At 60.0% G+C, this 24,206-nt stretch overlaps 1 protein-coding gene across 1 annotated transcript in view; it reads left to right on the forward strand.

The window, feature by feature from the left end:
- Nucleotides 1-24,206, forward strand: part of Ptprn2 (protein tyrosine phosphatase receptor type N2) — a 565,071-nt gene that overhangs the window by 494,245 nt on the left and 46,620 nt on the right. The window contains exon 14 of the mRNA XM_071605349.1: nucleotides 6,900-7,094. Coding sequence (XP_071461450.1) covers nucleotides 6,900-7,094 — 195 coding nt within the window. The remainder of the gene's footprint in view (nucleotides 1-6,899; nucleotides 7,095-24,206) is intronic.

A 24,206-nucleotide genomic window follows, 5' to 3' on the forward strand; every position in this document is an offset into this window, starting at 1 on the left:
AGAGCAGGGCCTGGCCATGGCTGCCCTTCCAGGACAGTCCAGTCGGGCCGCTCACAGTGGGGACAATGCTGGGAAGTGGCCCTGGGAAGACAGCCTGGAGCCCAAGCAGTCCTCGCTGTCATTCTGGTCCATGAGGACAGAAAGGCTGCTCCAAGAGAACTGCACCGTGAGCAGGAGAGGTGAGTGGACGAGCGTTCCTGGGCCTCTCCACTGACGTCTTCTCTCCACTTCCCCACACGCACTGGCTAAGCAGATCACTTGGTTCTCATCACACTGAATGTAGAATTTTATGTTTTAAGCATACCTTGTATCAAAGTAGTACATGTTCAATATAGAAAATACTAATAAGCAAAATAAAATAAAAGCCACCTGTGATTCCACCCGAGATGGAAAGCCACCATGAATAATCCAGTGCTGCCACTGAGGGTCTCTCCTGGCCGTATTTACTTGTGAGCTCTGACTTTCTATGATAAGTCTTCCTGTGGTCACGTGCTCTGTGGCCCCTAAGCTGGTGGGGCTTGCAGCTGTGGGCGGCTTGTGCCGGCCACCGGCTCTGGAGGTCGGGTCCCTCCCCAGGGCCAGCTCCCATGCAGCACATTCTCCTGGTGTTTTATCCAGCCTGGAAGTAATTGGCCTTCGTCCCTCCCAGCCCACCCTAATGAACCCTTCTTCCCCCCGTGGCTTTGTGCGCTTGTTCCTTAGTTTTGTCCTGTTACTACTAATTATGCTCCGCAAATAACCCTAAAAATCCCAGGCTTCCTTTGTGTGCATGCTCAGGCAGCGCGCTGCTTTGTTCCGACCATTCCTGGAAAGGTGCGGAGGGCTTCCCTTGAGCCTTTGTAGTCTTGGTCTATTGGTGGAATTTGAGAGTGACAGGTCTTTTCTCTCCAAGTGATCCCGCTCTCTGTAATCCCCCCCGTCAGATGCAGAGTTGAGAAATGAGGCATTTGCATTATTGTGTGTGGATGAATTTCTGCCCCCAGAACCCTATTCAGCTTATTTTGCAAATTGTGGCGCAAAGACGTATAAAATACGTGGAGGACCCTGTAGAAACCTCCCAGGGCTTCGGCTCAGCTGCAGCAGAAGCAAGTGGTTGTACAGAGAGCCGTGACGAAGGTGTCAGGACGTGTGTATGCATCTCTCTCTGCTGAATCTGTGTCCTTACACTCTGAGGGTTTATCTGAAGGCGGGCAGTTTCCCAGGCCTCCGCCAGTCCTTGCTGGCGTGAGCCGTGGGCTCTGTGCGGGTGCTGCTCTGGGGGTCCAGCCCTATAGGATGCAGGTTCTGTCTGTAGGCATGGGGCCGTGGGCTTTGGCGGCCTGGGCCGGCGCACCCCCTCCTTCCCGGCTGGCTCAGGTTGGAGGTAGCACCATACTGTGCCAAGATCTGTCTTACGCGTGTTCTCAATGGAGAGCCTGGTGCCGGGTGCAGACCCCTGCATCTTGTCTTCCTTGGCACTTCCTGTCCCATTTGGGTGTCCCAGTGGTGCGGCACAAGCTTCCTGCGTCCCTCAGTGATGGGCACTGAGCTGTGAGAGGTTGAGGGGAGCACTATTCTTTCTAGAATCCCAGTTGCTCTGGCTGCACCTGGGAATGGGGAGGAGCCTACTTGGAGGAGGAGGAGTCAGAAGTCACACTGGTGTGGCATGGCCCTGGTGGGTCCAGGAATGAAGGTCCCCAGATGTCACCATACCTTCAGCCCTGCCTGCAGGCTGCCTACAGGGAAGCTGGCGGGTGGGTCCCAACACCAGCACGAGGTGGTCCAGCCCTGACGGAGGGGGTGGTGCGTCACCTGCATCAGGTGTAGCAACTTGGAATCACCCGGCACCCAGGCGGAATGGCTCTGTTGTGCCCATTTTACAGATCCCAGAACCAAGTCACTTGTCCAGTGTCACCCCACTGTGAGGGCAGAGCTGGGGTTCAGACCAGACAACCTACTACTGGTGCACCCTTGGATCCTCCCGGGCCTGTCTTCCCTCCCAACAGGGGACTTCATTTTCTGCTGTGGGACTCTTTTCTAAGACACCAACATCTGTGGGACACTTGCTTCCTGAGAACAGAGGCCATTCCTGCAGACACCACCTGCAGGGTCACGTGTCCCATTACTGTCCACGGGCCTTCCCATTAGCAACTGTGGTGATAGGCATCTGTCATCCTCCAACTCTCTCAACACGCGACAGAGTCCAGACAGCCACAGCTGGCACAGATGTCCTGGGTGGCCACGGCTCTGGAGACACGCGCCCTTTCCAGGGACACACAGCTGAGGTTCAGCGAGGTGCAGGAAGCTCCTTTGCTCTCTAGAAACTCCTAGTGTGCACACTCCTGGGTTCCCCTCCCTCTTGCCTGTTGAAGAGGAAGGATTGGTACAAGACAAGACAACCGGTGGGTCACACTCCCCACTGTAGGAAGGCTGGAGTTGGCCTTGGCAGCAGGTGCGGCGTGAGCACTGTTCAGGCGTTGACTAGCGTGGCGCAGGCGTCCAGAGGGACTCCCGTGGGCTCTCCTCGACCCTTGCTGGCCTGGGGGACCAGGAGAGCTGCTGTGTTCTCCCTTCCTAATTACGCACCTGTGGTCACCGAGCCATTGGGAATGGCTGCAGAGCCCACCGTGGGCTTCGTAAACTCGAGGTCGCGAGCCACATGCTCTGATCACTTGGATTAAAGTGGTGTCGGTCACCCCAGGTCACAAACAGATCCCTTCTTTTTCCTTATTAGACTTGGCCTGGATCTCGGGCTTCCTCTAGGACCCTGCTTGGTTGCTTTGTTTTTTCAGAGTGAGGTGGCTAGAGGGTCCTGGACCTCTGTCCAGCTGAGTGAAGACCTGTTCTCCAATGCCCCCTGTGTCCACGACAAAGCCTGTGCTGGGGAAGTGTGGGGCCCCCGCGGGCTGCGCGGAGGTGGACCGGGCCTCTCCCGAGCTTGCTCCTCTGCCAGCTAATGGCAGCGACAGGCCGCAGCTCTCGTCCTGGGCGTTGTGATCTGAACCAGGGAGCCTTGTTGTGGGTGTTGACTGTGCCCTTTCTGCTTGCTGCCAGGATTATAAATGAGGGAAAATTCAAACTGTAATTGGGCCGGTCTCCAGGTCTCTCCGGGACCTGCCTGCATTGTTGATTCAGCATTATCAATTATCTTTTGCTCGAATGAGACACTCTCTGGATCGCAGCTCTATTTTAAGCTCACCTCTCAGAGTGACTTCAGAGTGTTTATGTTGGCCAGGACTGTTCCTGACGCCTGCTGGCAGGGGCTTCTGCCATGTGCTGCGGGGCTCCGCACGAGGCCAGGGCACAGGGGCGACCTGAGCAGGGCTGCCTGGCCAGCCGCACCGCCCACCGGAGGGAGGCTCAGCCGTCGGCATCACGTCTCCTCCTGAACACCCAGCCCTGCCATCCCACGGGCTCAGTGGCTCGTGCCCTGGAGGCTTTCTCTGGGGCACGATGGCCCTGTTAGGCATGGGTGCTTTGGGGGAGAGGCGTGCAACAATGCATGGGCCATCTCTGGTCCCAGGAGCGGGATGCCGAAGCGCAGCAGAGCCAGGGACCCCTCAGCCTCGCCAGGCCACGGCACAGCCTGCAGCCTCACCGCTGTCTCTGCACACAGCGGGAGGGGCTCTGCCCTGACAAGCATGCCACCTGTGACGGGCGGTGCAGAGACGGACAGGCTCGGCCCTCACACTGCACCACTGTGGAACCACGTGGAGGCCCCCAGTGCCTTCCACCTCAGGCACAGCACGGGGACACCCTGGCTCCCTCCCGCCTCCTTGCTCCCAAGCAGGTGGAAGCCGCTGAGGAAAGCTGTCACGGGTCCACCCTGAGGTGACAGCCAGGCTGACAGAGACACTGAGGCCCACCAACACCATCTCTTCAGGGCCATCTGAGGGCAGGGCTGGGCCCGCTGGGCCTCTGGGAAGAGAAGCCACATGGGGCAAGTCCCGTCTGGCACTAGTGGGCAGGCTGGCGCGGCCTGTTTCCAGGAAGTACTCCGTCCACCGACAGCACGTGAGCTCCAGCCCTGGACCGAGGTTCAAAGGAAGCGTGAGCAGCAGTGTCCACAGCCAGCAAGGAGCGGCCTCCCCTCTCGCCCCCCTGCAGCAGGTCCACCGTCTGGAAGCTGCCCGCAGCTCCTTCTGAGGAAGAATCCCACCTGAGGCCCAGCCCAGCCCTCCCACACTGACCTCCAGGCAGGGAGAGTCCCCGACGGTCCCACAGCCACCCTTCCCAGGACGTGGTCGAGTGTCACCATCGGTCCCAGGAGGACGGTGAGCACAGAGAAGGCAGGCCCGGTCGTCTCCTGCAGCCTAACACTCTGGAGTCCAGACAGGCCGTGCACAGGTGTGCTGGACAGAGGGGCACTGGGATGGACATGTGATGCCCAGCCTAGGCCAGCTGCTCTGAAGCAAGCCTCTCCTCTTCCCCTGGTGATTGTGGTGACCTCCATTCCTCAGTGAGGAGCCGGGGCATGGAGCTGAGGCAGTGTGCCAGCGAACGGAAGGCCCTGGAAGTTGGGGAAGGGGCCCCACTGAGTGCGCAGCCCCTGGAGGGCTCTGCTGGCTCCCTCTGGCCCAGGTCATCTGGGTGGAGGTGTCGCTCTCTCCCACCTGGCCTGCTCCCTGCAGCCTCCAGGAGCCCCATCGGCCAGCGTCTGCAGGTGGCAGGTTGCCTTCTGTCCACCAGCTGGAAGCAGAGGAGCTCTGCAGCCCGAGGAGGTGGACACACAGCGTCTCCTGCTTTGTCCCCGGGGGCCAGTGGCAGTTTCAGGAGGCCCAGTGCCCAGGAGTCCGTCGGCCGGCCCTCACCTTCCTGCCGCCCTCAGCCTCCTGGGCAGACTTCCCAGCTCCTCACGTCGGGGATCAGCTGTCTGCGTCCTTCTGGATGGAAACCCGAATTAGCAGGCCCACGACTCCATCAGCATCGGCACCCAGCTGCTCCAGGGTCCCCATGAAGGCCACAGTGGAGGGCTGCTGCCCCAGCCTGCCCTGAGGACACGCATTCAAGGGGACACGCCAGCCCTGAGCTGGCAGCAAACGGGCCCGTGCCCAGGGAGCAGGCCCCGGGCAGGTGCCTTCACCTGGGAAGGCATCCTCCTCCTAGTGCTCCGTGCAGGGAGGGGCATCCTGGGCACGCCCAGCGCTGCCCTGGTGCCAGCCTCCCACTCCCCTGAGCCACACACTCCTGCAGGGAGAACAGCAGCCAGTGTCCCCGGAAGGAGCTCCGGGCTGAGCCTGCCGTGCTCCCAGAGCCGGCCCAGACACAGTGCTCTTCCCACCGCCAAGCCCTGCAGCCACCAGGAGGGACAGCACACACCGCGCATTGCCCCGCAGCACTGAGCCGGAGCCTGCCGGCCACGCTGAAGAGCGTTGGCTGGAGGGCGTTGTGACGCTGTTGCCCTGACACTCCAGGCCGTGGCTGGGGCCGCGGTTTCCCGGCAGCAGGCAGCGCGGAGCCTTTCACAGGGAGCTTTCTGCCTCCGCAGCATCCCCGTTGTCTCCACTTCTAAAGGGACAGCTGAGGACACCAGGTCGCAAGACTGGGCGGAGCGAGGACCCCAGCCCCAGACCCGGGCCCTGGGTCGCTGCACTCCCTTCTCCGGGGTGGAGGGAAGGACTGACGCCCAGGCCACAGGCCCCGCCTTGCAGCCCCACCTGTCTCCCACCCGGGGCTGTGGCGCCTGCCTGGGCTGTGGCTGCGCAGGTGCTGACCAGGTGGACTCTCCTCTGGAGCACCCCGGTGTGCCCTTAGCCAGGCCAAGCAGCGCCCACAGGCTGGTCACTGCCCCAGGGGCCAAGCTGGGCCCTCCCGGCAGGGGGGCGGCTTTGGTAGTCTGCTTTCCTTGTTTCTGAGACTCTGAGGACTCTTGACCCTGTTTTGTTTCCGTAGACACACTCCGTGGGGAGCTGACAGGGACTTGTCCGCGGGGTAGAGCGGGTGGAGTGACCCTGCTCGCTGTGTCCTGCACATGCAGGCACCTCTGGGGCTCACCTTCCCCGCCTCCTCCAGTGCCATGCTGGTCCTCGCCGTCACCAGGGCGAGGTGTGAGACACCAGCCCCATAAGGGGCCCCTTCTCAAGGCCACTGGGCCGAGCTGTGCCTCACCTGGGAAGAGGGCCCAGGACTCCAGCTGTCCACCCTCAGACGGCCCAGCAGGCAGGGCATGTTCTCCACAGGGGACCAGCAGGTTCCCCGGACTCTAACGCCAAGGAAAATGGCAGCCCAGGGCAAGCAGAAGACTGAGACCCTGGGAGCCTCGCCCCAGCTGGCAGGGCCATGGGAATGAAGTGGACAGTGCACAGGGACAGCCTGGCTGCTCTGAAGCCGCTCATCCCTGGAGCGTTTCCAGCCCATCCATGGCCAAGGTCCCTCACCCACTTCCTCTGGCCGTTCTCGCTGGGCAGAGGGACGGAACCCATGTGGGGGCCGTCACAGCGTCCCAGAATGACACCCTGTCCCCCAGAGGGACGGAGCCCCCAGGGCAGATCTGATGGTCACTGTCAGCCAGGGAGCAGGGTTGCCATGGTCCCCGACCCACACGCAGTGTGGCAGTTGTTTGGGGAGCAGAAAGAAGCGTTGGAGTGAGGTTCGCGCTCCAGCCCTGTGGCCTGGGTCAGGGCACCCGCGAAGCCCTGCCATGCACTCGTGACAGGGGAGAGACCCCCGCCCCGGGCACCTGTCACAGAGTAGGTGCCCAGCCCTTCCCGAGACTGCGGAGTGAGTGTCCTTGGTCTCCCACCGGCCTGCCCCATTGTGGGGCAGGATGTCCAGGGCTACTGAGTGAGGCACCCATGCAGGGGGGTCCCAGTGACCGGGGGGTGGTCTCATGGGAGCAGCCTTGGCTCTCTTGCTGCCTGAGTTCCTAGCCTGCGGCCTTCCCCGAGGCTGGACGCCCTGACTCTGCCTCTGTCTTCCAGGAGCTGTGCCGCCAGCGCATGGCCCCCCGGCCCCCTGACCGCCCCGAGGGCCCACACACTTCCCGCATCAACAGCGTCTCGTCCCAGTTCAGCGACGGGCCAATGCCCAGCCCTTCTGCCCGGAGCAGCACCTCGTCCTGGTCAGAAGAGCCCGTCCAGCCCGACATGGACATCTCCACGGGCCACATGATCCTGGTAAGGCCACACCCTCTGGGGGGGACACGGCAGCACTAACCCTCTGTCGAAGAGGGACAGGGAGCCCCAGAGCCTCCCTGGGGGCCCGGCCGTCAGTGTGCTTCTCGCACCAGGACGGGGTGGGCACCACGCCTCCCAGAAGCCCCTGCACACTGCCCCGGGCCCCTTGGCCCACAAGGGAGCGTGCCGCTGCCCAGAGGTGCCATCCCACATGCCTTGCCACGTGCAAGCTCGTGCGTAGACTGACCTGTTTTCAGCTGAGGAGCCGCACATCTATTAGCACCTACTGTGTACACGCCACTCTTTTGCTTTCTGAAGAACGAGTGGCAATTGCCCCCTCCTCCTGGGTTCCCAGCCCACTGAGCGCATCTCAGCAGATAGATGTCCCTGTGTGTCCCTGTGTGTCCCTGTGATGGACGGCCCTCTGGAGGCGATTGGTTGGGGTGCAGCCCAGCAGAGCTGCCTGTGGGCGGCGCAGCAGGAGACCTCAGTGCCTTCATCAGGGAGGCACCGTCCCCGCATCCTGGTCCCCAGGGAGGGACCACAACCATGGCTGTGTGTTGCCACTTGGTGCTTAAGGAGTGCCGGGTCTTATGGGAGCCGTGTTGGTCGCTGGGTGCTTCCTGCTGTGTCCCTGGCCCAGGCAGGGAGGCGGAGACACCAGGCCAGCCATGGTACTGTCCACACTGCCTGCTTCGACTGAGCAGCTGCTGCAATGTGGGCAGGAACGTGTCCTGTGCGCAGCCAGCTCCCTGGACTCAGGCGGGCCCTGCGCACTGTCACCGTGTACTTGGGAAGCCCTCCTTACCTGACCCCTGACGGTGGCATGCACTGGTGGAGTTGGGCCACAGAGGGCCACAAGGCCTGGCACTTGAGCCAGAGGCTGCTGCTCACCAAGACCACTGGACAAGGCAGCGGGGGTTCAGGTCTATCCTGTGGGACGGGGTGGGTGGGGAGACCCAGGCGGCGGCAGCCGGCCTCCCAGGTTGTAGCACAGGACAGGGTCCAGGTCTCCCCCATCAAGTGCTGGACTAGGGGATGCCTCAAAGGCTGTCCCTCTGACGCAGCAGGGACAGTGTCAATGTGTCCAGGTGGGGCCAGCTGTTCATCGCTCACTTACAAACCTCACTCCTGCTGTGCGCCCAGGTGGCCCGTGGACAGAGAAGCTGCTCTTCATGAGTGGCCGGCAGGTCACCGTCACCTGGCCTCTCAGGGACTTTGATGTGTGTCTCCTTCAGCCGAGACCAGGAGTTCTGACTTGCAGCCAGGCTCAGTGCGGGGTCGACTCTGCAGGGCTGTTGGAGCTCCCAGTGTCCAGTGTCATGTGTCACGCAGAGTCCACGTGCCACAGGGACACGCGGTGCCCCTTGTGGGAAGCTGGCCTGGGCTGCAGCATCACGCCAGAGTGCAGCTCGAGTGCGATTTCACAGAGCACCCAGGTCCCAGAACAGACCCCTCGACCGGCCAGATGCTCGCTAGGTCCAACAGGGTCCCTTCAAGCAGCCAGTGAATGCCACCAGACCCCCATCGGGCCCTTTCCCCTGCAGCGCCACGGCTGGACCCGGTTCTCAGGCCTCGGGTGAGGTTCAGCCAGCTCCCTGACTCCATCCCACAGACCTAAGCTCCAGGGAGCTGGGCCTTCCTGGGTCAGTGCCGTGTGCAAAGAACACTGTGACCGAGCACATTCCAGGCTCCAGGAGTGCGGCGGCTAGCTGGGCAGTGGCACACGCCTATGATGCCCATGGCTCAGGAGGCCAAGGCAGGAGGATCACAAGTTCAAGGCCAGCCTCAGCAAGTTAGGCCCTAAAGAACTTAGCAGGACCCTGTCTCAAAATAAAAAGCTTTTATAAGGTCTGGGGATGTGACTTAGTGGTCAAGCACCCCAGGATCAATCCCTCATACCAAAAAAACAAGAGAGAGAGAGAGAGAGAATTCAGACAGCTGCAAGCAAGCAGGAGCTGGTGCGTGGAGGGAGGAGGAGGTCCCGCGTGGCCGTGCGGGGGACCCGTCTTCTCGTCACTCGGGAGTCCTGCTCTCTCTCCTCTGACCTGAGCACAGGGGCTACCTTGGGCGTTTCCTTGGCGCAGTGTGGGGCCTGCTTAGCCGGAGCGGCTCACCCTGGGGCTCAGCGAGGCCCCTCAGGGGAGGCCAGGGGAGCACAGCATGAGAAGACCGGACTGGGAGGCCGAGGTCCTCGTGAACCCTGTGTTCGGCCCCGGCTGCGGGACGTCTGCGTGTCAGTACCTCAGAAGGTGCTGGAAGAGCTGACTTTCCCACTCATTAACGCTGCAAGGAAGATGATCCTGTGGTGACGGTCACCCTGGCCTCGTTGGGACCTGCCTATCCTTATCAGACCACTGACTGGTGACGACGGAGCCACAGAGTGCAGACGTGACGTCCAGGCGACCCCAGCACCACTGTCCCAGGTGGTCAGCAGCGCGTCCGGCAGAGCATGGTGTTCCAACAGCCGCTCGCGGGCACACAGAGGGAAAGCTGTTGGCATCTGAGCGCCAGGGTGGGAGCAAGGGGCACCCATGGTGCCAGGGGGAGGCGTCCACGGCAGTGGGGAAGGCTTATGCTGCACCATTGCTGGCCACACTCTCCGTGAGGTGATGGGCAGCTGGCCCTGGGGGCCCTGTGGGGAGGGCACGCACCTGCCTTGCTGCGTTACGCACTGAGGTGCCAGTCGGAGCCCAGGCAGGTTTCTGCTCGAGACACCCCCCTAGGGCAGAGCAGGGTGGGCAGGGCAGGGAGGCCCACAGGGGAAGGAGCCTCTGTAGAGGCCAGCCCTTGGCTTCAGGAGTCGCTGGAGGAGGCCAAACGCTGTGTGACCTCAGAGGGCCATTGCTGCCGTTGAGCGAGGCCTCCCCACAGGGAACAACCCTGCATGGGTCAGGGCCCGGGCGCCACCTCATAAGTACCCGTGGAGTGACTGGGGGGCTGGGAGAGGACGCCCCCCCGGAACCCGCCCCTCCCTCAGAGCGCTGGCCAGGTGCTGCTGCTGGGTTCCGTGGGTTCCGTCACTGAGAAGCCAGTGACGTGGTGGACACAGCCTCACGGCGGTCACAGATGGCCCTGCACTTCTGTGCAGGCCACGCCTTCCTCAGGGTCCTGCCGCCTCCGTGTGAGTCGAAGAATCTCTTTGATTTCTGTCTTAAAGGACGCCGTCCTGGTCACTGTGCCAAGGGGCGGGGCCTCCTGCCTGCCTCTGGAGGAGGAGGGGCAGGTTCCTGTCCCAGGAGCATCACCTCCCCGTCTCGTCCCCGGAAACCCAGCATGGGACCGCACTCAGGCCACTCCTCAGATGCAGGGTGGACTGCAGGCTCAGAGGTGAAGGAGTCCGTGGCCGGACGGCACCAGTGGCCATGGCCCCACATTGAGAAGACAGCCCCATCCCCTCCCCCACACTCAGACTCCCCACAGAGGACCCCAGCCCGAGGCGGCACGAGCCCCCCACCAGGATGGCTGGCAGCCTGGGCTGCAGGGGGGCAGGTGCCACTCTCCCAGGACCTCGCCCCCCGTTCCTGGTCTTGGCTTCTTGTGCGCCCGAGGACCCTCCGCTGTCACCACCTCAGCCCCTCAGACCCGCTGTCCGCACACCTTTCCACCTGTAGCAAGACGCAGCGACCGCGTGACCAGCAGGCACCCTTCAGAGGTGGCTTCTGCCCCCCCACCCCCGTCCCCCCTGCAGGCAAAGCCACTGGAAGGCGCTTCCTGGGTGCTTTTATCTGTTTCTGAGACTCCCGCTGTCTGCTCTTGGGCATCACGGGCACAGGCGAAGGCACCAGGAGGGGCCACTGAGAGCTTCCCCCTGCAGAAGGGCTCCCTTTCTGTCCCGGCTGGACAGTGTCCTGAGGCCACCTGAGATGCCCAGAGGAGGAGAGCCAGTTAGGTGACTGAGGCAGGCGGGGAACGTCCAGGCTGGAGAATCAGGTGACCTGCCGTGGCCTCTGTGGCCTGGGGGATGGTCCCGGCCCCAGGGCCCACCCTGGAGCTGGAGATGGCCTCTGACAGGGTGGGGCTGCAGCACTGCCAGGCGCTGTGTGGGGGAGCGCGCTAGACGACCCTCTGCCTTACTCCATGTGAGCCACAGGGCAACCCGTATGGACAGACCCATGTGGAAGGACCAGAAATCCACTGCGGCCCAGGCGCAGCTCTGCACATCAGCATGTGGGTTTGTGTGACATTTAGGTCCTCTTTGCCTTTCAACTGTAGAACACCTTTACCATTAATGTTCAGAGCCAGCATGTGCTTAGGTTGACCCTCACTTTACCAGAACAATTCCCTTACCTTCCCTCTTCTTAGTTCTCCTTTGGGTCAAGTTGCCTCTTTCCTAAAGTACATCTTTCAGTGTTTTAGTGGGAAGGTACTCCAGTCCCCGAGAGTCTTTGATTTCCACACTCTGAGGACCAGCCAGGGATCAAACCCTAGGTAGTGTTGTCTCATGGTTTCAGAGAGCCTGTTCACTTCCTCTGACACTCTGCTGCCAAGGAGATCCTGAGCTCTATCTGAGGGCTGGTCTTGTGACTCATCTCTTCTTTCTAATTTCTATGCCTTTGTCATTTTGAAATTTCCTCATGCTCTCTCTTGGAATGGACATGTTTTATTGTTATTTTCACTCCAGATTTACCAGGATCCTAGAACCAGAGAATTCCTGTCATCTATCAATTCTAGACACTCATAAACCATTAATAATTTAAATTTGTTTCTCTTTCATTTTTCTCCTCTAACAGAAATATGTTAGGAATTCTGATTCTCAAGTCTCTCAATTTTTTAAATATTTTTCCTTTGTCCTGAATTCCAAAGAATTTTCTTCAGATCTGCCTTCCACTATGCATGTCTCTCTTCAGCAGTGTCTCATCTACTATATAATCCACCCATTGTATCTATAATTTCAAGGAGAATACTTTTCAATTACACTTTTTCTATTTTTTTCTTTTTCAAACCTACCTTCCGAGTTTTTCTTTTTATTTCTTTTTGTTGTTGTTGGTGGTGGTTTCCTGTTAATCCATCAATCCTTTCAAATGTATCATATGATTTTTTATCTGACATTCTGTTAGGTTCCCATGGGGCTAATCCTGCTGTCATGTTTGTGGGTTTGCTCATGGTGGTTTGCTGTCTGGGAGCCATCTGATTATATTCAGACCAAACTCCTAGTCAGTGGGGCTTGATCACTAGATTTGTGGGGCCCTATGCTAAGGGGATTTGACTTCAAGAGGTTTTGAGAGTCCTTTTGTCATATACTGTGGGCTGTCCTTAATCCAGGGCCATCTTTCCTATAGTTCCTCACCTTTGGGGCCCCAGATCACACCTGTGTTGTTCACTCGAGCTCAATTCTAGATGAGGTCATGGTTCAAATACCTGCCCAGACTGAGCCCCTGTGGAGACCATGAGCCCCACCTGTGCACACCGTCCCGACAGTGCCGCTGGCAGAGGGTCCTGACTTGGGTGTGCATGGTGTGGGGGGTCTCTGGTGCAATCCCTGCCTTCTGCAGAGCAGGGCTTCCCTTCTGGCCCCGCAGGACCCTGGTTGTAGGTACAGGAAGGTGCCTGGTCCCAGAGCAGCTCAAGGACAAGGCCACATCTCCACTTGGGGTGTCACTTCCTTCCTCTGCCTTCTGACTCCTGGGATTTCCCTTCCTCTGTGAAAGGCAAGTGAGCCTCAGGCCAGCCTCTCTAGGTGTCTTGTAGAAGATAACACCTCGGGGTACCTGTTTCCCTGTCACCGCAAATACCCAGTGCCCATGGGACAGGCAAAGCAGAGCAGCCCTGCGCTGTGGTCTGACTCCACGTCACCCTGACAGTCACCGCCAAGAGCCACCTGTGTTCTGCACAGTGGAGACGTCGTACCGTGGCGGTCTGTGGCCAGAGCGGGCAGGGCAGCAGCCTGGTTCCAGGCAGGTGCCGACAGGTGTGGACAGGAGAGGGGCCCCGCGTGCAGTGGCCGGTGGCGGTGGGGAAATCCCCGATGGCCTGCCCAGGGGTGATGAGGAGGCGCTAGGGGGAGGGTGGGCTGGAACCGCAGAGCAGGAGGAGGATTCAAATGCAGGTGCTCTCCACCGCCGGCCTGGAGCCTGCCCTGTGCTTGCGGCTGCCGCAGGCCACAGTGTGCCTGGCCTTGAGCTGGGAGAGAGGGAACTCACGGGTGGTCTCGCCGCTCGCGTCTCACCCTCAGTTGTGAGAGTACTGGCCAACACTCAGCGTCCTTTGCTCTCCTTCACGCTCCTCGCTTCCAGCAGCTGAGTGAGCAATCGCCCTGCCCTTGGCTTTCCCCTCACCCTCGGTCCAGCCGTTTCCCTTTCTCGGAGGGCCTGGGAGACGGAGAGGGCAGCAGCCCCCGGCAGGTCTGGCTGGGGAGGGGCGGCCCTGGGCCTCCCCGGGAGCTTGGGTCATGGTGCGGGTGCTGTCCCTTGGGCTTGCTGTTCCTCGTGAGGGTACAGTCTTAGGAAGACTGAATCAAGCCTTCTCCTCTCAGCACGCGCTTATAGAATTCCTGCAGATATTTTCTAATAACCTGTTGTGGAACCCAGTGTCTCCCCTCTGCTATGGGAGGAAGTCACGTCTGTGTCACCGTCCCGGGCCACCCGCCTGCTCTTGCTGGAATTCTTTATTACCCCTAGAAACTTCATCAGAAAATCGTCACGAGCACATCGTGGTGCAGCATGTCAAAAAGGCTGCTGCTAAGAAAAGCCTTGCCACTGGGTTGCTAGGCAACCACCCTCCTCTCTCCTCCTCCCCAAGGTCCCCGGCGTAACCGCAGTCGTCATCCATGGAGGGAAGCTGTGTCCTCTGGGCCTTCTTATGCTGGCTGTGTCCCACGAAGGTGCTGAGTCTTAAGAGAGAATCTGCTTCTAGGGTTGCAATTTGGATTGGCCATTTGCATCCCGTAGGTGACCGCCAGGTTGGGGGACGTGGGTGGGCAGCCGTGTAAACAGATGAGTGCTCTGTGCCCAGAACACAGGAGTGCTCCACAGGGGCACTCAGGGAGAGGCGTCCATGCACTGAGGCGGCCAGCGTCTTGGGACACCCGCAGTGTGGATGTGGCCCGAGGTCTGTCCCCGCCCCGCCGAGTGGGGTCTGTCTCTCTTAGAGTTTGTCATCGGGGTAGCTGGTCTCCCCAGGGCTTTGTTGTCTTAAAATCGCATCCTCATGAATGGCTTTTAAAAATATCCAATTACCCCTGCCTTTTTTGTTAACTCTGTGGAATCCAGAGTTGAGAAAATGAGTTTCGTATGTTATTGGAATTTTTAAATAAATCATAGCTTAAAGTGCTTTTCCTATGTCAGTCAAAGGGGCAAGGTCCAGGTTGAAATCAAATTCTTATTTTCTCATTCAACAAAGACTATATAATGACTTATGTTAATAAAAGTCTGTTGGAAAACAAATATTTGCAGGTAGACCCTTCTCTATTGTCCAGTAAGTTACAGGAGTGAGCAGAAATCCGCTCTGGCCAGGGTCCTCCTCCCTCTGCCTGTGCTGACCTGATTTCTGTTCCTCGTCGAAGCCGGAGGTGAGGTTCTCTCTCCTCATGAAGGGCTGGTGGGCTTTTCTGTTAACTGACTGTGGTCAAACTTTGATTATCCAGATGGAGTGAGGGGATTTAATTATTTAAAAGGATGAGAAAGTAATCAGGAGACTTTAATCTGTTTAGAATGACAGATTTATCTCTGTCTTCCACGTGGCTTCTTCTAACCATCCAGTGTTTCCTATTTATTAAGGTAATTGTGTTGTTGATAGAAATAAGTTAACTCAACAGAAGTTATTTCTTTGATAAATAGCTATTTGGGGAGTTCAAGATTCCATGGATAGATACTTTAAATTTTTAAAAGGCAGAAATCAGTAGAAATATCATAAAGTTGAATTAAACTTTTTTTCAGACTTGTTTTATAGAAGTCGCTGCTCACTAGCATTTAGAATCATCACATTGTAATTTTTTAACTGTACACCAAAATTACAGGAGAGACTCACAAAAGATATTTGGTAAAGGCAGGTGCTGTGGATAAATAATGCTCCTCTCATTAACATATTCCCCTTATCACTGTGGAATTATGGTCCGTAGCCAGGGGAAGCCAGCGGACGGCACTCGAACGTGTACCCAAGCTGACTTCCGCTCCACACTTCCATACAACTGGCCATTAATGAAGCCCGAGATGGAGGCTTCAAATCTATAATTATTACTATTTGAATGACAAGCAAAGAATTTTATCAGCAGAGTTTTAAATGAAAGAGGATTAGCAGCTCAGGTTGAAATTGTTAATCTTTCTTATGAAAATAATTTTGAAGAAAATGTTTTAGTGGGAGAGAGGGTTGAGGAGAGCCTCCGCTGTTAAAATGGCCATTTCCTGCCGCTCCACGGGGGTCTGCCTGCTTCCAACAGCAGGGCGTGGGGCAGCTCGGACACTCCAGGCGGGGTCTGGCGGGTCCCCATGCATCCCCCGGGGCAGGCCTGGGAGCCAGCACAGCACTGAGGCCGAAGCACGGGTTCCGAGAACCTCCTAAACCCCTCTAAATGTCTGGGGGGACACAGAGGTGCCCCTGCCCCTGAGGCTCGTCCGGCTGCAGACAGTGACGTCCATGTTGGAACCGTTTGCTGGAGCAAGTGTCCGTTTGTGCAGAAGCAGCCCACTGCTGCCAGGAGACACAGAAGTTCTAAGGAAGGCTCCTGAGCCGCTCAGGGGACTCTGGCCCCCCAGTTCACCCCGGTTCCCTCACCTCTGCCCCACGGTAGGCCCACCTGCTTGGGTCCAGGACACCCGGCTCGGAGGTCGGGGAACCAGGGCCGCCGGTGGGGCAGCGAGGGGGCGTAGAAGGAAGGCTGAGAGCCTCCGAGGTCTGAATGCTCTGCCACCTAACGGCAGCAGGAAGGTTCCAAACCCACTCCCACGGGGGCCCTGGCCTTGCTGCTCTCTGGCCTGCCCATCTTCCAGGATGGACTCAAGCACGCCCCACACCCCAGCCAGGGCCCCCTGGCAGCCTGGGTCCCGGGGGTCACCCCCTCTTGCCTTGGCTGTTTTCTGAAGTCGTCCTCTGGCTCTGGCCATCCGGGTGTCTGTGGACTCTCCTGCAGCTGGAGACCAGCCCCAGGGCATTCCTTCAGCAGTGGCTGGGCCCCGGACCTACAGTCTGGGGGAGGCACTGGGTCAGACTGGGGTGGGGAGCGGCCCACAGGGTGGGGCCTGGCTCTCAGCAGGACCCGAGCTGGCCTGCGCCCCCTCATCATCCGCCACTCCTTAAAGCATCTCTCTCTGCATTTCCTGTCACCTACCTGTATGATGGGAAGGAAGACGACAGGATTGTGCCGCCTGTGTCACAGTTGTCATCGATGGCTCCCGTTTAACCGTCCCATGGGGACCGCTGCGGCCCTCCACACACCCCAGGCCTGGCACACCAAGAGGACCCAGCAGAGACGGCCGGCCGGTCCTGCAGCAGGCCTCCGCGTCCCAGAGCAGGGGCTGAGAACAAGGCGGCTCCGTGCTTAGCGTCTGCCAGTTAGAACAGCTCTGGGTCAGAGTGCGCGTCCACCGTCAGGGCCCAGCGTCCTTGTCAAGCTGGGGTTTCCTTCTCTTCATTTCATCCCAGGTTGGCGAGGGTCACCAGCTCACCTGCAAGGTGTGCCTTCCCACGCTCTGGGCCCCGCTCACATCACACGGTGCCCTCCAGCGAGGACCCCGGGGCTGGTGAGGCTGGTGGCGGAGCCCTGCCCAGCTGGCACGGCCCTGGGTTCCCTTCCCAGCCCTGCAGAAGAGCAAAACAAAAAACCAAGACCCCGGCTGGGCCTGCTGCCCGCGACTGTGGGGAGCGCCTGCAGAGCCCTGCATCAGCGAGACTTCCCCAACTCTGGGCTCGCTCCAGACGGATAATCCAAAAGCAGAATCAAGTAAAAGATGCACTGGGCTCCAGTGGAGCCCTGCGCGTCCACTTCGCCAGTCCTCGCTGTCCCTGACGCCCTGCTCTCCAGGAAGGCCTTCCTCCACTCCCCTCTTCAGAGGCTCTCGGGAGGCGCCCGGCCTCAGTTCCTACTGGCAGAGCCAGGAGCAGGCCCTCCTGAGGCCCTTCCTAACCGGAATGGGAGGGGGTGCCGTGGCCTGGCGTAGTCTGAGGAAGAGGGGTTCTCAGACTGGACTGAGTTCTTCCGTTTTGAAAAGGACGGGTTCCACGAAGCTGACTGCTTGGGGGGCTCTGACCTCAACACCAGGCAGAGGACTCGGTGCCCGCCGCTCTTCAGGCGGCTCCTTCAGGGCTGCACCTTCTGCAGCGTAGCGGGCATCCCGGGGACCTTCTCTGGAAGGTCTCAGGTCCTGCAGAGAGGTTTTCTCCACTACTCCAGTGATACGGACCTTCTGTCCAGCTTGGTTGCCATTCGTCCTGGGCCACCTGGGGAATGGCTTCCAGAGGCCACTGGGCTTGCAGCTGGGGAAAGACACCGTTCAGAGCAAGGGACACCGGCTACTGCGGGTGGGTGGGGCCGGGTCTCCTGCTGCGTAGGCTTCTGCTGGCCAGTTTCGTCCAGCTCTGCCCTGCACAGTACCCTGGGCTGGGCAAAGCCGGGGGACCCACACAAGAGTGATTCCTCCTGAGAGACCAGCCCAGGAGCCCTTGTTAGGTGCAGGGGAAGGGAACGGGCCCCACGAGGGTCCTTCGTTGGTCCTCCTGATTCCTTGGGTCCTATCGCTCCTCCTCAGGCTTTGCACAGAGAGCCGGAGGCTGAGTTCCAGACCCCACGCTTGCTTTTCCCCAGCAAACTCTGGCACACCCTTGCACGTGCCCAGTGGGCTCCTGGGCACTGTGGGCGCATCTGCTCTACCTTTGAAGTTCCCTCCTGGAGCCACAGCAGGGGTGAGCTGGCCCAGCCCACCGCCTTGGGCCCACCTCACTGGCCGTGGTGGCTGGCATGTTCAGGAGCAGGAGGGCCAGGGACCTTGGGTCAGCCAGATGGCAGTTTGAACACTGCTGGTGGCCTGTGACTCCCGCTTTAAGCAAGACTTCCCCAGGCTGAGACAGCGAGGCCGCCCTCCAGCCCCCCCCCCCGCGATGGACTCAGGTTGCCCGGCTGCTCTCCGCGTCTGAGTCCCGTGTTCTGACATGCCTGCCCTACATCCCACACCACGCTTACCACGGGCCAGATGCAGCACCCACAGACACCAACACCCTTCACGGAGCACTGTGCTGTTCCCCACGCTCTGGTCAGGTCAGCTGGCCTCATCCCTCCCTCCCTTGGGGTCTGCACACTCAACAGGGAGGTCCCTGGGCAGGTGAGACCTGACGCTCCACCTTGTTTTCTGGGGCACCTTGGCAGAGGCACTCAGGGCCTAGGGGTCCCCAGGCCTGAGTCTGGAGCCGCGTGACCCTCCCACTGTTCTCCACGCTGCACCCCCACCCCGGAGGCGACGGCACCCCCCTGCTGACTGGTGTGGGCCCACAGGCACTCTGTCTGCTCTCCCGGGGGCACGTCAAATGCCAGCTTCTGCTGCCAGCATGGGCTGGAGCTGCGCGTGGCCAGGGGTGGTCGGGGCTCAGCCTGACCGTGGGCTCCAGTCCTGTGCTCCGGGCAGACCCTGGGTGCTGCTGCTGGTGACACTCTGCAGCTGAGTTGTCACCTGCCCTGAGGGGCACTTCAGCCTCTCGTCCTCTCTCGAGCAGCATCCCCAGTAATTCCTCTTCCCTGGGTAACCATGAAACCCTTCTTTGAAAATAGTCAACAGAGGACGAATGGACAGGTGGGGAGCATGTTCCGGAACCACCCGGGGTCGTGGTCTGGTGTGGAGACAGGGAACCCCGGGCATCAGGCTGTGCACACGTCACTGGTGAACCCGCCGCACGATGTGAACTTGGTAGAAATCCCACTGTCCTCAGCCACAGTGTGAACAGTGACGCCCTGCTGGTGGCCCCCGCGCATCTCCCGGTGGCTCCCTGCCTGCTGACAGTCCCCCCCCCATCACCCCTTGGCCCCGCCTTCAAGCCACAGTCTGACGCTGGTACTTGGGGCAGCTCAGTGAGTTACTTCTCCCCAGGTGAGGGCCAGCATCCCCAGCGCCATGGTGCAGCCACAGAATTCATGAGAGCCACAGGCTGCCCGCCTCCCTCCTTCTGCCGAGACCCCCCATCTGTGCACATCTGTCCAGAGAGCACACCATATGTGACCTGGTCGACCTCAGAACACCTTTAGAAGCGCACTCCCGCTTCCCCTCCTAGGAAGGGGCTCCCATCTGACATTGGGGCAGAGTGAGGGTAGAGGAGATGGCCAGCGATGTCTGCCCCAGGTGCCCGCCAGCGCCCAGCCAAGCCCACTTAGCTTCCTGGCCGGTGGAGAGAACAGTCTCTAGACCAAGGCCAGCGCTGTCTCAGACCCCCGTCCTGCCCAGCCAAAGCCCCTGCAGGTCAGAAGGCCTGTGTGTGCAGGCGGGCACAGCTTGGGCTGCGGTGGCTTCCACAGAACCAACACACGCGGCCTCCGTGCTCCCCCGTGGGAGGCCACTTCCCCGCCCTGGGGGAGTTGGCCGCCTGACCTTGTAGCCAGGCCAGCTGGGCTCCATGTGAAAGGGCCGCTCTGACCTGGTAGCTGTCCTCATGGCAGTCCCCAAGCTCCGGGGACCCAGAGGTGGCTTGAGAGCGTCACTCCAGACGCTCTGCCAGTGTGGACTAGGAGGAGATCTGAGGGCGCTGCAGAGGACAGAAAGCTGACGACGTCGTTCTCAAGGGAGAAGAATCCAAGGAAATGCAGCTGCGTCCCCCACCACCGTGGACCCGGCCTCACAGCCTGGGGGGACGGGCACCAGCCGGCATGCGATGGCTGCACCTTGGGAGACCCCATCCTGAAACCTGGGCTTCGCTTCACGAGTGGCTGATCTGGGGACTGTCTCTTATGTGGGACGCCAGGTGAGGCCTCGGAAGGGGCCATGGCTTGGGAAGGAAGGTGGTGGCTGCTAAGAGGAGCACTGAGAATTGGGCAGCTCTCAAAATCCGCTGGTCAGCAGCTCAGGTGGTCAACAAGGGTGAAGTCCCCGTGTCTGCATTCCAGAGCTCTGTCACTGTCATGATGGGGCTGCATCCCCGTCACCTCCCCTCAGGCCTCACCCCATTTGCCTCGCTCTCCCTCGGCAGAGCGTCCACACAGAGGCTGTGCAGTGGGCTGAGTCAGGGCTGGACGGTCCCTGGCCCCAGGAGCCCACAGCCTGTGCAGGGGCCCCAGCTGCAGGTGTGCTGCATCCCAGAGGAGGGCACCTGGGCTGTGCGCCGCGCCCACGGGGTAGGCACAGCCCTCTGAGGCTCTCAGGGTGACAGCGCCTGCTTGGGATTGGGACCGTGGGGAAGGGTCGGGCTCTAGGGGGAGAAGAGCCTTCTGAGCCATCGCTGCTTCTCCACGCCGGCAAGATGGACATGGGGTTGGCTGTCACAGGAGTGCTGGGGCAAGAGCCTGTGTTCCGCAGGAGCTTGGAGTGTTTCCTGAGTCACCAGAGGGAGGAAGGCCACAGGGAGAGGCGTGAGGTGCCCCAGGTCGCTTGGGCTGCTTTGTGGACGTGTTCTGAGTTCAGGGGACTCAGAAGCACTCTCCCTGGGTGCTGCCATCCACAGGAAATCTCAATCTGGGCAGAATGACTTGCAGAGATTCCCCAGGTGCTCGTGACCGTCCACTACTTGCCGCCCCCGGGCGGGAACGAGCAGCCAGGAGAGGTCATGGCCCACAGAGAAGCCCAGAGCAGAGCCGTGAATGCCAGAGAGACGCATTCGCTACAGCGTCTGGTGCAGGGGTGGGGCTGGGAAGGCAGGTCCCCCCCAGGCCCATGTGTGGGTGCAGAGTTGAGCTGGGCCTCATCTGGGGGTTCATGACAGTGGAGTGGCAGGGAGGGGAGCCAGATGAGCACAAGGGGGGGCAGACAGTGGGACATGGAGTCTTCACAGGCTAGAGAGCAACACGCTGAGGAGCTGGGATTTGGACAGGGGACAACACTAGTCTGTACACCCCCAAGGTCTTCTAAGAAATACCATCGTCCCCCTGATCCGTAGCCTCATTCTCTGAGGTTACAACTACCTGTGATCAACTTTGGTCTAAAAATATTATGTGGAAAATTTCAGAAATAAACACTTTGGAAGTTTTGAATTGTACAGCGTTCTGAGCACATGGTGAAATCTCAAGCCTTCCCACTCTGTGCTACCTGGGATGTGAACCGCCCCATGGCCAGAGTATCCACATTGTATACACTACCCACCCTTTAGTCACTTAGTAGCCATCTTATCCGACCAACTGTTGCACTTGACAGTGCTTGTGTTTGGATCACCCTGACTTTACTTATGACCCCAAAGCACCAGGGTCATGATGCTGAAGTTTCAGTTATGCCACAGAGAACCTATAAAATGCTTCCTTTAAGTGAAAAGTGACAGCTCCTGACTTAATAAGAAAAAAGTGGCATGCTGAGGTTGCTAAGATCTATAGAGAACTGTCGTCGTTTATCGCCTACTGTGCTGACTTGCAGGTTAGACTTCATCACGGGTGTGCATGCTTGGGGAAAGCACAGCACACTGGGTTTGGCCCTGTCCTCAGTGTCAGGCACCAGGAGACAGGTAGGGGACACTGTGCAGAAGGGGCAGGGAGGCTGCGTGGCTGCAGGAAGTGCTGGAGGAGGCCGCAGCCATGAGCCGAGGGTCCAGCCGTCAGTGGTCCAGCCTCCCGGGGCTCTGGTTCCTCGCCTGGGCAGCTTCCGTCTTCATAACGCCAGAAGCATGCAGGCCGGCCCCGGGGCCGTTGGCTCTGAAGGAAGAAGCCCGGCAGCGAGTCCTGCGCCCCTCCTGGGGCTTGGAGCCACGAGGGGTTTTCCTTTTCACTTTCATTTTCTTCTTCTCTACAAGGGCTACTTATGGAACTCAAATTTGCAGGGTTTGTGTTTTTTTTTTAATTAAGCTCTCGGGCGACCACCTCCCTGGCAGCACACACTATTCAGATGTCCGCTGGGTGCCCGCTGGGGGTCAAGTGCCACTGGAGCCACGCTGATGAGACTGGGGATCCTGCAGCCGCTGGGCAGAGTGCCGCCCTGCTCTACCCTCGCGCCTCACACCCGGGAAAAGCAGGACTAAGTCATTTCAGTTTTGCTTTTATTGATTAAAATGTGGGTTTTTGCTACAAAGGCCAGTCTTCTCCACAGACTCCCAGATGAGAATGTCTCGTCCGCAGACCACAAAAGAGGGCAGATGGGGATGCGGCGCAGGAGCCTGCAGCACTTTAACACGGCGCACAGCGATTATAAAGATGTTGGTGGGAAACCAGCACAGGTCCATCTGTGGCGCACCAGGGCAGGGCCTGCAGGTCACTGCACACAAAGACTCGAGAAACGCGTCCAGCTCGGTGCAGTCCGATGCATCTGCAGCGACGGTTCTCGGGGGAGTCGTGATAGCAGCCTCCGCCTCCCCTCCCACTGCGAGCTTGCTGACCAGCAGCCCTGTCTGCAGGACCTGCCACGAGGCCAGGAGTTACTGTGAGCGTGGACTCTGGTGCCGCTCCCCTGATTAAGGTCAGCCTAGGAGCCCAGCCCGCTGCAGCCTGGAGGGGTTAGGACGCGTCCAGAGCCCCTCTGCAGTGACGGTCAGGTCAGGCTGCAGTGGCCAGGCTCGTCTCGCGGAGTGCCTCTGGCTGGAAGGAGCTGCTCACCCATTGTTCCTGGCAGCCAGGGCCGGCTGCCCCACTGGGAGCACTGAGTGCCTGTTGTGAGGAGGGCAGGACCAGCTCCCACAGAGCGGGCGGCCGCTGCAGGCACAGCCCGGCGGTGCCTTGGGTGGGGCCTTGCGCCCACCCCCACCAGGTCCTGGGCTGCAGGAGCCCCCGTGCCTCCCCTGAGGCCTCTGGCTCACAGGCAGTGCCTGAATCCACACCGAGCATCTCAGAGCTGTCTGTGGCCTCCTCAGTGGAGCCGTCTGGATTCTGCCTGGCCTCGTGGGCCAGCACCTCAGGGCACTGCTCATACGGGAGGCCCCAGGACTGTGGGCATGGACAGGCTCACAGGGTAAACCTCTGCTCAGCTCAGTGCTGGCTGTGGGGGTGAGTGACAGCCAGGCCGCCACAGCAGGTGTGAGGTGGGCCCCGCGCGTCCTCCCCACCAGGGGCTCCACCTGCCCATCAGCTCGCACACCTGATCCCCACATAGTCCAGGGAGCTGCCATGAGGCAGACCAGCGGGGCAGACCTGGGCCTGTGGAGTGGCTTGGAGCGGGCAGGCCGTGTCTGACTTGAGATCCCTCCCTGTGCTTCTGTTCCTCCACCTGTTGCCTGTGGGCAGGGAGGTGCCCAGAGGACCGTCCAGGCTCCTCACAGACCGGGCTGTGGTGAGAGGAAGGTGGGCGGACAGGGAGGCGGTTGAAGCAAGGAGGGCCTGAGCACTGTGCTGGCCATGGGAGAGCTGGCCACTCCAAACCCCGTGGCTCGTGGCACATTGAAAACTCACTCCCCTATGGGGATGACGGATCCATGCGGCCCGCAGCTGGGCTTGGTCCTCTGAGAAGCTTTCGTCCCATCTCAGCCACCTCTGGTTGAAGGCATCGATGGGGACGGCTGCATGTGGCAGGGAACAGCCAGAGGCCGGGCTCCTCGACTGCTGCTGTCACCTGTACTCACAGGCAAGTGCCAGGAGAATGCAGAGTGCCAAGGGCCCTGCTGTCCCTGCAATGCTGCACAGGCCACGCAGCCGGGAGTCCCGCATGTGGCTCACACACCCAGGCACAGCCTGTCCCGTGCGTGTGCACCACTAGCACACAGCTGAGGAAAGGACTCTCCTCGTGGAGGGGCAGGCATCTGTGTGGGCAGGGGCACGCCCGCACTGGACGTGAGGCAGTTTTCCAGACGCATGTTTCCTGTTTTTCGGGTGCATAGTTCCAAGGCTGATGGCCATGCCACACTTGTCGGCAGCTCATGTGACACCCAGGGAGATGCTCTGCAGACCTGGGGTCATGGGAGTGTTGGATCCAGGGTGTCTTAGCTTGTCTGCAGCCACTTCCTCCCTTTGAAACCTGCACAACTTCCAGAACGTGTCTCTGCTCCTTCGCGGCCCGGGGAGCACTGTCCTCAGGGTGTCTCTGAGCCCCAGTGGCGCCCGCTGCGGCCTGTGCAGGCACCTCCTGGGCTCCTGCT

This window comes from Marmota flaviventris, chromosome 1 (assembly GCF_047511675.1).
Source record: "Marmota flaviventris isolate mMarFla1 chromosome 1, mMarFla1.hap1, whole genome shotgun sequence".
Classification (NCBI taxonomy): Eukaryota; Metazoa; Chordata; class Mammalia; order Rodentia; family Sciuridae; genus Marmota; species Marmota flaviventris.